The sequence below is a fragment of the Chrysochloris asiatica genome, unplaced genomic scaffold (genome assembly GCF_000296735.1).
Source record: "Chrysochloris asiatica unplaced genomic scaffold, ChrAsi1.0 scaffold00004, whole genome shotgun sequence".
Classification (NCBI taxonomy): Eukaryota; Metazoa; Chordata; class Mammalia; order Afrosoricida; family Chrysochloridae; genus Chrysochloris; species Chrysochloris asiatica.
The window spans coordinates 657,475-672,283 of record NW_006408522.1 but is presented as its reverse complement, the minus strand read 5'-3'; the positions used below and the strand labels follow the sequence as shown (position 1 = coordinate 672,283).

The 14,809-nt window shown below is 41.3% G+C and overlaps 1 protein-coding gene across 1 annotated transcript in view; it reads left to right on the top strand.

Moving 5' to 3' along the window:
* IQCH (IQ motif containing H) overlaps positions 1-14,809 on the top strand; it is a 188,320-nt gene that overhangs the window by 165,675 nt on the left and 7,836 nt on the right. The window contains exon 10 of the mRNA XM_006831840.1: positions 10,318-10,379. Within this exon, the coding sequence (XP_006831903.1) occupies positions 10,318-10,379 (62 nt within the window). The remainder of the gene's footprint in view (positions 1-10,317; positions 10,380-14,809) is intronic.

Here is a 14,809-nt window from a genome sequence, read left to right as displayed (position 1 = left end):
CACATCAATACATATCTGATCACATCAGATCCCATCATGGGGGATGATCACAGCATTACATCTATGATCCCATCAGATCCCACCATGGGGGATGATCACATCATTACACATCTGATCACATCCTATCCCATCCTTGGGGACGATCACATCATTACATATCTGATCACATCAGATCCCACCATGGGGGATGATCACATCATTACATATCTGATCACATCAGATCCCATCATGGGGGGTGATCACATCATTACATATCTGATCACATCAGATACCATCATGGGGGGTGATCACATCATTACATATCTGATCACATCAGGTCCCATCATGGGGATGATCACATCATTACATATCGGATCACATCAGATCCCATCATGGGGGATGAGCACATCATTACATATCTGATCACATCACATCCCATCAGGGGGATGATCACATCATCACATATCTGATCACATCAGATCCCATCATGGGGGATGAGCACATCATTACATATCTGATCACATCAGATCCCACCATGGGGGATGATCACATCATTACATAACTGCCAAACTACTGAGAACCATGTTGCCACCATACTGACATAATTTGTGGGGACACCATTCAATCCGTGATAGAAACATTGCTGAGTTTGAAAGCAACTTGGTGAGTCTGATGGCCAGCATTTCTGTAATACTACAGACTACCCCCACTGATTTCCTAATGGAATGAAGCTGTACTGACAGCCATATGGAAAACGCATCATGTTTACTGTCTGCAACAGTGTGGAGCAGGCCTGGTCTCCTACATTCACAGTCAGTGTGCCATAGTCCTAAATATCACCACAACTGACAACAATCATTTCCTCTAGTCTGTGTATTGCTACATAGTGGCAATCATTAGGGCTGTTCACAAATATTCTGATACTCTTCTTTCCATGCACTTAACAAAATGACATTTCCTCTGCCTTCCCCCTGATGTTAGGCATGCCATGTAGCTTGTTTTAGTCAGTGAAATATGAAGAGAATTAATATATGCCCTTTCTATACAGAAACATTTCAGAACCACTGCATGAGTTTCCGTACCCTTTTCCCTTTCCTGCCTTGGTGCATCAAGTTGGAACCTCTTTCAGCCTGAGCCCTTGACTGTACCAACCGTGCCAGATTATGTTGGAAATGGAGAATGTGGAGGGGGCTACAATTCTGTTGTTACAAGCAACTAGGATTGTTTTTTTTAAATGAATGCAACATAACCTAGCCTATTTCACTGACTCAGAAATTAGTATCAGGAGAAGGGTGATGACAAAACAGAAGCATGACATTTTGGTATTGACTCAGTATTCAAGCAATGGTGGCAAGAAAACAGTGGATGAAGATTAGAGGGCTGACAATCCATTTTATGCAGCAATGAAATGTTTGGTAAAATGCCACTTGTAATAGCTTGGAAGACAAATAAAACCTTAATGCACCTATATTGTCGCTGCTGTTGTTAAATGCTGTTGAGTCAGTTCTGACTCAGAGCAACCCTGTAGAGTTTCAGAGAAGTGGGTGGGAGTAAATAGTTAGAAAATATAAGGTCAATAGTGCATACTGGTCATTGTTGGCTGTATTTGAAAATGTATTATAAGAAAATTGTCAGCTTCTACATGATTTAGTCTATTTGCAAACAGAAATGAAAGGGATTAGAACGAATCCAGAAATTTAGGACTTTGCAAAGTTAGAAGTAATGAACTGACTTTAAACCTCAAAAACTTTTAAACATAAAAAAAAAAATTTTTTTTTTAATTAAAAAAGATTGGTACAACAGAGAACAATCAGCCTTACAATCAGGGTCAAACTTTAAAGTATAGCAGACTTTAAAGACCCCTGTGTGGATTCAAGGACCCCAGAGTAAAATCAACAAAGATGGTGGCAGCAGTAAACCTTTTCATTTGAAAAGAATAGATCAGGGAGAAGATACAAATATGATATCCGTCCTACTATAGTCTGAGAGGGTCTAGATTCCTGAAATTAAGGGGAAAAGAGAGAGAGAAGCATCGAAGCAAGAAAACAAAGAAATATAGAAAATCTAAGCAGTGTGCCTAGAAAAGAACATTAGCTATAGCTACTGGAACTTGTCACTGAATGAAATCAAGTAGATTAGAAGAAAACTGAAATTTTGAGTGAGTCAGTTGGCAAAAGAAATATCAGTCTGAATGAAAAGAGACTGTTCCATTATTGTAAAACTTTAAAAAAAAAAAAAAAGATTTCCATACTAAATGAATAGCTTTTTGAGGGTTACCAGTGACAGGAGGGAGAGGACAGTCACTCACAGGTCAGGGGATAGACACATGTTAACTCGAAGGACAGGGAGGGCAATGCACAAGAAAGGGGAAGAGGTAGAGGTGTGGAGAAGATAGGGAAAGACTCTGAGAGGTGTACATGGGCTAATGGGATAGAGGTAGACTGCGATGTTTGCACAACCTTGGAATAACAAGGCTCTGTGACATAGGCTGAAGGGGGAACGGAGAGGATATGATGTTAAGATATTTGACTGTTTACAAATATTGCATAAGACCATTATTGTAAAAGCTTAAGAAAAGATGTCCATACTAAAGGGGGGACATTTTTTCTCTTTTGGTTACTAGGCATGGGAGGGAGTGGACAGTAAGGCACAGGATGGGGATAGTCACATCATAGTTTGGGTGAGGAGGAGGGCAATATACAAGGAAGTGGAGAGGGGTGGAAGAACAAGGAAGATAGGGGAACACATAGGCAGGTTTGCATGGGCTAAATGGGACAGAAATAAATAGGGATGTATGCTCAACCTTGGAACAACAGGGCTCTGTGATACAGGGATCGAACCATAATTTGAATGGGTAAAAGAGGGGAAATAATATTAAGGTGATTGATTGTATTATGGATATTGGTTTCCCCTGACTACTAATGTAAAATAGACACTTGAAAAAAGGAAAGAAAAGAATAAAAGAGACTGTCAGTATCCGAAAAACAGAACTTAACAAGTATTGGCAAGAATGTGGATAGATGGGAACCCTCATACGTTTCTGGCAGCAATGTAACATGGTGCAGCCAGTGTGAACAACCGTTTGACACTTCCCCAAGAAGTCAGACATAGACTTATCATACTGTCATTAGATCCTATCAAACTGTCCTAACTCATGGTAATCCTGTGCACAACAGAACAAATCACTTCCCAGTCCTGTGCCATCCCCATGAAGAGTTGGGGATCATACCTTTGAGACAAGCTGATTTTTGAAAGTCGGCCACCTTCCTTCTTAGTGTATCTTACTCTAAAACTCTACTCACACCTGTTCAACATCATAGCAACATGCATGCCAACAGACAGGTCATAGCTTTGAGCTAGGTGCCTTGACCAGGAATTGAACCCAGGTCTCCCACATAGAAGGTGAGAACTATATCCTGGAACCATCAATGCATCGCATTAGAATTATCATATAGCTCAACAATTCCACTTCTGAGTATACACACCCAATGTCTTTTAAAGTAGAGACTTAAACAGATACATGTACACCAATGTTCACTGATGCATTGTTCACAACAGCCAAAAGGAAGAAATAATGCAAGGGTTCACCAACAGGGAAATGGATAAATAAAGTGTGATATATACATACAATGTAACCCTGTTGTTGTTAAGTGCCATTGAGTCATTACTGACTCATACTGACCTTATGCACAGCAGAACAAAACACTGCCCTATCCTGGGCCAACCTCACTACTGTTGCCACGCTTGAGTCCATCAATGCTGCCACTTGGCCAATCCATCTTGTTGGGGGTCTTCCTCTTTTTGTCTGACCCTCCATCTTGCCAAACATGATAGCCTTATCCAGCGACTGGTCCCTCCTGACAATATGTCCGAAGTATGAGAGATGAAGTTTGGCCATCTTGGCCTCCAAGGAACACTCTGGCTGCACTTCTTCCAAAATGGATCTATTGGTTCTTTTGGCAGCTCATGGCACTTTCAGTATTCTAATTCTTCTATGGTCTTCCTTATTCACTGACCAGCTCTCGCATGCATATGAGGTTATTGAAAATACCATGGCTTGGGTCAGGAGCACCTTAGTCCTCATGCTGACATCTTTGTTCTTCAACACTTAAAAAAGGTCTTGTGCAGCAGATTTGCCTAATGCAATACGTCGTTTGATTTCTTGACTGCTTGCTTCCATGAGTGTTGATAGTTGATCCAAAAACAATGAAGTCCTTGACAACTTCAATCTTTTCTCTGTTGATAAGAATGTTATTTATTGGTCCATTGGTGAGGATTTTTGTTTTCTTGATGTTGAGATGCAATCCATACTGAAGGCTGTGCTCTTTGATCTTCATCAGTAAATGTTTTAAGTCCTCTTCACTGTCAGCAAGCAAGCTTGTATCATCTGCAGGTTGTTAATGAGTCTTCTTCCCATCCTGATGCCACATTTTTCTTCATCTAACCCAGCATCTTGAATTACTTACTCAGCATACAGGTTGAATAAGTATGGTGAAAGAATACAACCTTGTCGCCCACCTTTCTTAATTTTAAACCATTCAGTGTTCCCATGTTCTGTTCAAACAACTGCCTCTTGGTCCAGGTCCAGGTTCCTCATGAGCACCATTAAGTGTTCTGGAATACTCATATTTCGCAATATTGTCCATAGCTTGTCATGATCCACACAATCGAAAGCCTTTGCACAGTCAATAAAGCACAGGTAAACATCTTTCTGATATTCTCTGCTTTCAGCCAAGATCCATCGGGCATCAGCAATGATATCCCTCATTCTATGACCTCTTCTGAATCTAGCTGGTACACTACTCAGCCATAAAAAGAAGTAAATTTCTGGTACATATTACAATGTGAATGAGCACAAAAGGATAAATATTATATGGCTCCACTTATGGAAAATATTTAAAATGGGAAAATGCAAGGTCCTGATTAAAAAACAAAAAACAGACTTACAGTGGAGATTTCAAAAGGATCAAGGTCTTTCCTTAGGAAAAATGACCAAACTGAGGAGTAAGGTAGAACTTAATAGAACAGCTCTAACATCTTAAAGTAACATTGGATGGATCAAGATGACCCACCAGTCCTCTATCTGCTTGCCAAAAGAAAATGTAACTCTCTTGGAAGGAAAATAACATAATTGTATTGTTTTGGTGTTAGGTACAATCAAGTTGGTTCTGACTCATAGCAACCTTATACAGGGTTTCCAAAGAGCAGCTGAGGAATTTTAATTGCTGACCTTGCAGTTCAAATGACCTTACTGCCCAATCCTTATCCTACAGTGCCGACCAGGACTCCTAATCATTTGTTGTTGTTAAGTGCCATTTAGTTTCATAGCGACACTGTACAGGATTTCCAAGGTGCATCTGGTGGGTTTGAACTACTGAACTTGTGGTTCAAAGTCCAGTGCTGATCCTACAGCACCACACTATGAGTCCTAACATCATTTTGTTATTGTTGTTAAGTGCCGTCAAGTTGGTTGTAAGCCTGTGTAGGGTTTCCAAAGAGCAGCTGGTGAGCTTGAACCACCAACATTGCAGTTCAAATGGCTTTGCAGTCTGGTGCATTAACCCACAGTGCCACACCAGGACTCCAAAGTGGTTCCACCCCTAAATGTCTCCACCCACAGGCAGGCCAACACAAGGCACGGATGGGGTTTGAACCCATGATCTTCGGTTTACGAGACCGACACCTTACCACTTGGCCATCTAACATCATTTAGGCCTCTATAATTTTTATCTTCAATGGCCAGCATCCAATAAAAAATTTACAAGGTCCTCGGAAACCCTGTACAGGGTCGCTATGGGTCTGAACCGACTCGACGGCACTTAACAACAACAACAACAACATAAAAGACAGGGCCAAATAATCAAAAGCAAAGCAAAAAATTGAAAAATACTCACAGGAAATTCAAATGTTGGAGTTATCAGATGGGACTTAAGATAACTATAATTAATATGTAAAGAAAATAGAACAAAAGATGAATAATTGTATCAGAGACCTAGGACTTATTTAACAAAAAGAATCAGACAGAGATTTTTAGAACTAAAATTATCATAACTAAGATTAAAGATCCAATATAGTCAATGATAAAGCATTTTGATGTTAGGCAGCATCAGCTTGGTCCTGACTCATGGTGACCCTTTGCACAGCAGACTGAAACACTGCCGGTCTTGGGCCATCCTAACAGTTGTTGTTACACTTGAGCCCATTGCTGCCGCCACTGTGTCGATCCATTTCATTGGGGGTCTTCCTCTTTTTCACTGATCCTCCACTTTACCAAGCATGATGTCCTTCTCCAGGGACTGGTCCCTCCTGATAACAGGTCCAAAACATGAGAGATGCGTCTCACCATCCTGGCTTGTAAAGTGCATTCTGACTGTATGTCTTCTAAGACAGATTTGTTTGTTCTTCTGGTAGTCAGAACAATTAATGAACTGGAAGGAATAACAGTAGAAAATATTCACACAGAGGGATAAAATAATGGAACCATAGAAAAGAGCTTAAGAGATATACTGAACATTGAGAAAAATAGACCTAACATTCATTTGGATACTAGAAGAGGAGAAAGCAATTTTTAGAAAATACTGGCCGAGAATGTTCCCAAACTGATGAAAGACATCAAACCACATATTCAAGAAGCTCTACAAACTCCAGGCAAGATACATATAAAGAAAATCACACCTGGGCACATCATAGCTGTTGTAGTTGGGGACCAGCAAGTCAATTCAATTCACAGAAATGTCTCAGAAGGTTTCCTAAGCTGTGACCTTTATGGAGCCCTGGTGTGGTGCTGCAAGATAAGCACTGGACTGCTAGCCCCAAGGTTCAAACTCACCAGCCACAGTGGAAACCCTGTACATGATCGCTATGAGTTGAAACCAACTCAATGGCACATAATCTAACACATAACAATCCTTATTAGAGTAGATTACCAAGTCTTTTCTTCCACCAAGTGGCTGATGGGTTTGAACTACCAACCTTTCAGTTAACAGCTTTATACTAAATCAGCAGTTTAACTATTTAAACTGTGTCAGCTGTCAGGAGCTTTGCAAAGTTAAACTGCTGAAAATTAAAGACAAAGGGAGAATCTTAAAGTAGCTAAAAGGAAAAACACACATTATTTTCAAATGAACACTACTAGGACTATCAGCTGTCTTGAACAGAATTATGAAAGCCAAAGACAATGGACCTACACTTTAAAGTTGTTGTTGTTGTTGTTAGGTGCCATCGAGTAGGTACTGACTCATAGCAACCTTATGCACATCAGAATGAAACACTGCCCTGGGTCAACCTCACTACTGTTGCCATGCTTGAGTCCATTGATGCTACCACTTGGCCAATCCATGTTGCTGGGGAGGGGGGGCGGGTTCTTCCTTTTTCTCTGACCCTCCACCCTACCAAACACGATATCCTTCTCCAGCGACTGGTCCCTCCTGACAATATGTCCAAAGTATACTGGAGGGGGAAAAAAAATAATCATGTCAAGCAAGAATTTGATTCCCAGAGTGGGGGCAAAATCCAATAATTATCCTACAACATCCTGAAAATGAAATATCCATGAATTTAGTCTCTGTGTGTTGTTATTGTAAGGTGCCTTCGAGTTGGTATTGACTGATAGCGTCCCTATGTACAACAGAAAGAAACATTGCCCAGTCCTGCACCAACCTCACGATTGTTGCTATGCTTGAGCCCATTGATGCTGCCACTGTGCCAATCCATCTCATTGCTGTATATGGTGATTTATACTCGATGATTGCTAATGCTCTCCTTCAATATTTGTTGTTGTTAAATGCCATCGAGTTGGTTCCAACTCATAGTGACTCTGTATAGGGTTTCCAAGGAGTGACTGGTGGATTTGAAGCACCAAGCTTTCAGTTAGCAGTCCATTGTTTATCCTACAATGTCCTACCAAGACTTTCCCTCAAAATAGAGCTACTTTTACCAAAGGGAGATATAAAACTATGAACCAGGAGCGATTTACTGGAAGGGATTTGTTACATTTATATTAACTACTAAGATCCCTAGAATAGCAATGTTCAATAGAAATATAATGCAAGTCATATCTTCATATATCATTTAAACTTTTCTAAGAACCACATTTTTAAAAAGTAAAAGAAATAGATAAATGAATTTAGTAATATATTTTATCTAACTCAATAAATAAAAAAAGATTACCACTTCAACATGTCATCAATATAAAAAGTATTCATGAACATTGTATAATGTTTGTACAATGTCTGTACCCCATTTCAATTTGAACTGCCTGTATTTCAAGTGCTCAAGAGCCCCATGTGGTGGCAGTGGTTGTTGGTGTGCCGTGAAGTTGATTCTGACTCATAGTGTATAAACCTGTATAAGGGTTTCCAAGGCTGCAAATCTTTACGGGAGCAGAAAGCATCATCTTTCTCCTATGGGGCGACTGGTGGATTCAAACTACTGACCTTGGGGTTAGCAGTCCAATGCATAAGCCACTGTGCTACCAAGGCTTCTTCCCCATGTGGTTAGTGGCTACCATACTGGACAGCACAGCAAGAGATTCATAAACCTTACAGATAACTAATTCATGGTTCTCAACCCCAGTTACCCATTAGAATGATTTGATGGAAAAGTTTTAAAAGCACAGATGACGAAGCAGGGCTAGAATTAGGGTGAAGCAAGAGAGACACTTATCCGGAGCCTGACACTTAAGGGAGTGCCAGAGATACTCAGTAATACAGATAAATACTATTTTTATGCAATATTTAAAAATAAAAATGAATGCAAAAGAATCCATAATAAATATCAAAAGTTAAATAAAAATTGTAAGATAAAAACAGAATCAGTATCACTGATTCTTTCCCCCCCCTTTGCCCCAGGCTCCTTTATAGCTTGATATGACATTGTGCCCAGGGCCAACTCCAGACAAATTAGTGTTTCTAGAGGAAAAGCCTAGACATTATATTTTGTAAAGTTCCCAGATGATTCTAATGTGTAGCTGGCATTGAGAAGCACTGTTCTAACCCGCTGTCTCTCCTAATGCTTACATTTCTGATTACATGGGGAGCTGACAAGCAGTCCTCATTCTGACAGGTAATTTCTCTTACCAGATCCCCAAAAGACAGTCTTCTTTTTTGACTTCCAGTGATAGAGAGTTCACAACTTCACAGGGTAGTCATTTCCACTGCTGGACAGTTCTAGTGCACACTCATTTATTTTGAGAACGTTCATCGTTTTGAAAGATCATTTTCAAAAAAGTCATGCCTCTCCCACAGATATAAAAATAAATACATAGTGAAGATTTTATGTAATAGAAGGAACTAGGCAAGTTTATAACCAACTCAAAAGAAAATCCAAAAGCCAGACATCTTTATAGATCAAATCTATTGAAATGAATATGCAAATGGAGGTAAAACTGGTTTTTCCACAAGGGGAGGAGAGGAGAAGCAATCCAGCCTCTGCCAGACTTGACAGAATTTGCTAGTCTATTAGTTACCTGGAGTCCTGGTCTGCTAACGTCAAGGTCCGTGGTTCAAACCCACAATCTGCTCCTTGGAAACCCTTTACAGGGTCGCTATGAGTGAGGTCCGACTGGATGGCACTTAGCAATATCAGTTACCTGGAGAGCCTGGGTTGTGACAGAAGTTAATGCCCTCAACTGCTAACCAAAAGGTTGGAAGGTCAAGTCGACCCAGAGGCACCTCAGAAGAAAGTCCTGAAGATTAGCTTCTGAAAAAACAGCCACTGAAAATCCTTTAGAGCACAGTTCTTCTCTGGCACACAGAGGATCGCCATGCGTTGGAATCAACTGGACAGCAACTAGATACTGATTATCAGCTTCCTACAATTACAGAGTTGCAAAATGCCCCCCATGAATCAGAATCTGAACCTGCAGTCAGGTGTGCTAGAGACAACACATAGTTCTCTGTTGAAGTATAAATGTTTTTTTTTTTTTTTCTCACACAACAAATTGCTTCCATATATCTTTTTCTTTTTTTTTTTTTTTTAACTGCTAAAGCAGTGGTTTTCAAATTAGATGTGAATGAGAACCACCTGGGAATTGAGCTAAAAGGCAGACTCCCTTCCAAAGATTTCTGAGCTTAGATCATGCCCATGACAATGCCTTTTTAACAAGCACACTAGATGATTCTGATGCAGGTGACCTGAGGATCATACTTCAAAAACCACTGCCCTAGAACATATCTATTCCATATTCTGGAAACTACCTTTTCAATTGTGCTCGTCACAGTATTTAAAAGTAGCTCTAGATTTTAATGCAAACCAGGGTTCTGATCGTCTGCATGGTATACATTTTCTTTGTTTCCAAGATAAAATGCTAATTCTTTTCTCCCCTACTCACCTTTACAGGACAGACAAGGAACAGTTTTTATATTATTCGAACAGCTAAAGAGAAGCAAGTTGGGAATGTTGTGAGTATGAAACATTTCTATGCGCTCTAATAAGCTCACCGAATAGATGATGACAGCCAATAAGAATGTTGCTCATCGTGAATGTGAACCAGGATGCTGATTTGCTAGAAGTCCATCTTGTTATTTAGATCTATAAGTATTCCATAAAATGGCTTTAGATCTATAGTGGAAGGTTCATGAATATCACTGGTTAATTATCCAAACTGAATGTATAGGATGCAAGTGTATAGACCAGAATAAAGCTGACTGATAGGGACTCAGCCCAGATATCCCAACTGTGGAGGGTTAGTTGCCATTCTGGTGACTTGTCAAGATGTCCTACAAATGGCCGAGTCTCCAGCCCCCTTCTCAGGCCCTGACACAGTCCTCTGAGACCATGTGTATACTGAGAAGGGTCCTTCAGGCAACCCTCCAGAGGCGTCTGTATACTTGCCTGTTACCTATAAATTTCTCTCAGGGTGGCTCTGGAGAGCTGACACAGTTGTTTCCATATATAGGCCTTAGAATTTCAGAGCTACCACATGAATTATCTCTTTCTTGGATATTTTGGGAGATAGTTGTTTGGTACCTTGAAGTCATCCTAAGGAGCCCTGGGAGTGTGTGGCTTACAAGGTGGGCTACTAACATCAAGGTCAACAGTTTGGATCTACCAATGGCTCCATGGGAGAAAGATGAGGCTTTTGCTCTGGTAAAGATTTACAGCCTTGGAAACCCTATAACAGAGTCACTATGAGTCAGAAATGACTCCACCACATACAACCACCACCACCAAGTCGTCCTAACTTACTGGGAAGCTGTTCCTGCCTTACATTTCTCATCCTTATAACCCTATTGTAAACATCATGGCCTCACATTGAAAGACAAACACACATGCACAAAGATCTAGGTCTAGAGATCAAGGATCTGAAGTTGGCAAGTTAGTATATAAGATATTTGTGTTTCCCAGAGTTGTGAGTCTAATAAAGTAGGAAACGTTTAAAGTCCAAGCTTAGGAACTCAGGCACTAGATGGTGGACAAGAACTGGACATCAGAACACAAAGATATGAGCTTGAGCTTATTAGGCACAGGCTGGCATGAAAGGCAAAGGACTAGTTGGGCCAAGACTAGAGTCAGAGAACCCTTCCTGCACATTGGATATGCTCAGGAGTCATGAGCCTCCCTTCAAGGACTGGCAGAAGAGAAGTCAGGCAGGCCAAAAACAGGATCTAGAGGGCCAGGTGCCTAGAGGACACCTTGGGGAACCACCAACGCTCACCATCAGTACCAGGATGGCCTGAGGGCTAGCAGCACAACCTTGTTGTTGTTGTTAAGTGCCGTCAGGTCAGTTCCGACCCATAGCGACCCTGTATAGGATTTCCAAGGAGTGACCGGTGAGCTTGAACCACCGGCCTTCTGGTTCAAACAACTTTGCAGTCTGACGCATTAACCCACAGCGCCACACCAGTACTCTGTAGAAGCTCAAAAAAGAGATCACTTGAAGAGATCCAGGCTCATAGAAGGGTGGCATGAAGAAAGCCTATTAGTAAGTGACAGAGTCCAACAGTGACTGACCCTCAAGAACCAGACATGTGTCCCCAAATTGAGAGAATAAGACAAGGGGAGATCTAACTAGGCAGAGGCAGAGTTCTGGGGCATGGGCCACAGGAGGGTGGGTTACTCAGGCATAGAGGAAGTGGGCAAGGGGAAAACTGTCACAGAATTATGGGTTAAAAGAGACTGTATTTCATGAACGTTTCATCAAACCGAACTAATAGCAAGGTTAATTCGATGCTAAAGCCTACAGAATGAATAATTAGCATGGTAACCAAGAGGAACTCCCCCAGCTGTCCCTACACCTGCACCTGAGATTTCAAACAAGGATGCCTTGACCTGCAGGCTAGCTTCAGTGGTAGAAATAATCCTATTCATGTAGTTTCTAAATGATTATTGCCACTCACACAGCCCACAGAGAGGGCAGTAATTGGCACGGGCTTCCTGAGAGACGTTAGAGCTTGGTCTACTGTTGTATAGTCCATCGTATTCTTACCTCCGGAGTCCTGGTGTGGCATGGTAGGATACACACTGGATTGCTAACCACAAGCTTGGCAGTTCAAACCCACCAGCCACTCCTTGGAAACCCTGTACAGGAACCATCTCAACAGCATTTAACAACAACAGCATTCTTACCTCCTCCTGCAGTCCTGTTGTTGTTAAGTGCCACCGAGTCGGTTCCTACCCACAGGGACCCTGTACAGGGTTTCCGAGGCTATAAATCTTTACAGGAGCAGAAAGCCTCATCTTTCTCCTGTGGAGTGACTGGTAGTCTCGAACTGCTGGCCTTAAGGTTCGCAGCCCAGTTCGTAATGACTGCAGAGAACGTTAGCTCCACAGAAGGGAAGGAGCTAGAGGCTGAATCTACCTTCATATCATTAACAGGGAAACTGAAGCTCAGAGAGGGGATGTGATGTTCCTGGGTCAAACAGTGGATTATCTTTCTCCTGATCCAGAATCCAGTGCTCTCTTGACTACACCTAAAGTCTCTATTAGTGGTCATCAGCTGTGGGGAACTCTCCTATGTAACACAGAGATTCTTGGGCTACTGTAGGCTGTGGCATGGCTAATTGACTCTTTCCAATATTAGGTTGTTGTTGTCAGGTGGAGTCCAACTCATAGTGACCCTGTATAGGGTTTTCAAGGCTGTAAATCTTTGCAGGAGCAGAAAGCCACATCTTTCTTCCAGAACATTAGATTAGACTTGAGATTCTCCCTGTAATCTGGCTGTGCCTTCTTGAATGTGAGGTAAAAAGGTGGCATTACAGCTAGTGTGTCAGGAATTACACAGAGGCATGAACCTGTGGGATGCTGTTGTTGTTGTTAAGTACCATTGAGTTGGTTCTGACTCATAGTGACCCTGTATTGGGTTTCCAAGAAGGAGCAGCTGGTGGGTTCGCAGTCCAGTGCTGATTCTACAGCGCCACACCAAATACTTCAATAGATAATGACCAGAAGACAATCTATGTTCTCTGAAACTCATGTTGAAAAATAAAAAGCTGAACAAATACAAACTTTATTCTTTGTGTTGGTCAATTTTCTCTGGGGTTTTAATGGGAAGCTTTTCATGAGATGAAATCCCTACTAGAAAGAACAGGCTGTCATTCTGATACTCAGGAAAGTGCTTTACTGACTTGGAAAGACAGCTTCCCCAAAAGCAGGATCTATAAAGTTAAAGTCCGTATCCACACTGACTTTATTGCTTTTGGGTCAGGTAGGGGGAAGAAGAGTCAGTGAGTCATCTCTTTGGGCAAAGTTTCAGGAAGCTCTGTGGTTTGGCTTTGCAGGGATAACTTCATACTGACTTCCTTTATTCAGGGGTGTTTCTTGGAATTGTGGGACTTAAAGAGAACATTCAAGGAAGAGAAAATGAAGGTGATTCTAGAAATGAATTAATTAACAGGGAATGGGGGCTTGAGTCCATCCAGTCTTTTGTTTCCCAGCCTGAGGACCATGGAAGGCAGAGTTAGGGATAGCAAGAGAAGCAGGAATTAGTGTGTGTGCCCAATGTGTATATAAGTATGGTCTCAATCCTTAGTGTATATAAGAATCACCTGGTGAAACTACACATCCCGGGGCTACTAAACGCAAGACTGATTTTGCGGATCTAACATAAAACCCAGAAATCTAGCGTTTTAAGAAGTATCTAAGGTCTAATATATACTGATCCTATGACAATAAAATACAAAGCACGTAAAGTATCACTGATGCTGAAATTGCCCTTTGCTGTTACTGTTTTGTTTTTTAAACAAGAATTTAGTAATTATGAGGGGTGGGTGTAAGCAGTCCTTGGATTCTGGGGATGCAACTCCAGAAGTTGGAAAACCTGACCTCAAAATGTTAAATTCTTCATTTCAGAAATGAAGACTCAGAGAATTTAAGTAACTTCCCCAAAGGCACATAGGGAGTCAGTGTCAGGACAAAGATTCTGGTCTCCTATGTTGGAGCCTGGGAAGCTATCCACACCCATCCTCATCCATGTAGCCCCATTACACAGAATACAACCATTCCAACAGGCTCAACGCCTTATTAGCAGCTAACCTGACTTTCCCTCAAGTAAAAATGGGAAATAAATCATTTCAAAGTTCAATGAATATATATAGGATCATGGTGACTCTGTATGATACACAGTGGACTGAGAAGCACAAGGTTGGTGGTTTGAGCCTACCAGCTACTCCACAGAAGAAAGATGAGGCTTTCTGCTTCCAAAAAGATTTTAAATGCCTCAGAAGCCTGATACAGGGTTGCTATGAGTCGCAACCGACTCGACGACACTTAACATTATATTGTTGTTGTTAAGTAATGTTGAGTCGGTTCCGACTCATAGCAACCCTGTATAGGGTTTCCAAGGAGTGGCTGGTGGGTTTGAATCACTGACCTTGTGGTTCAAACCAACTTT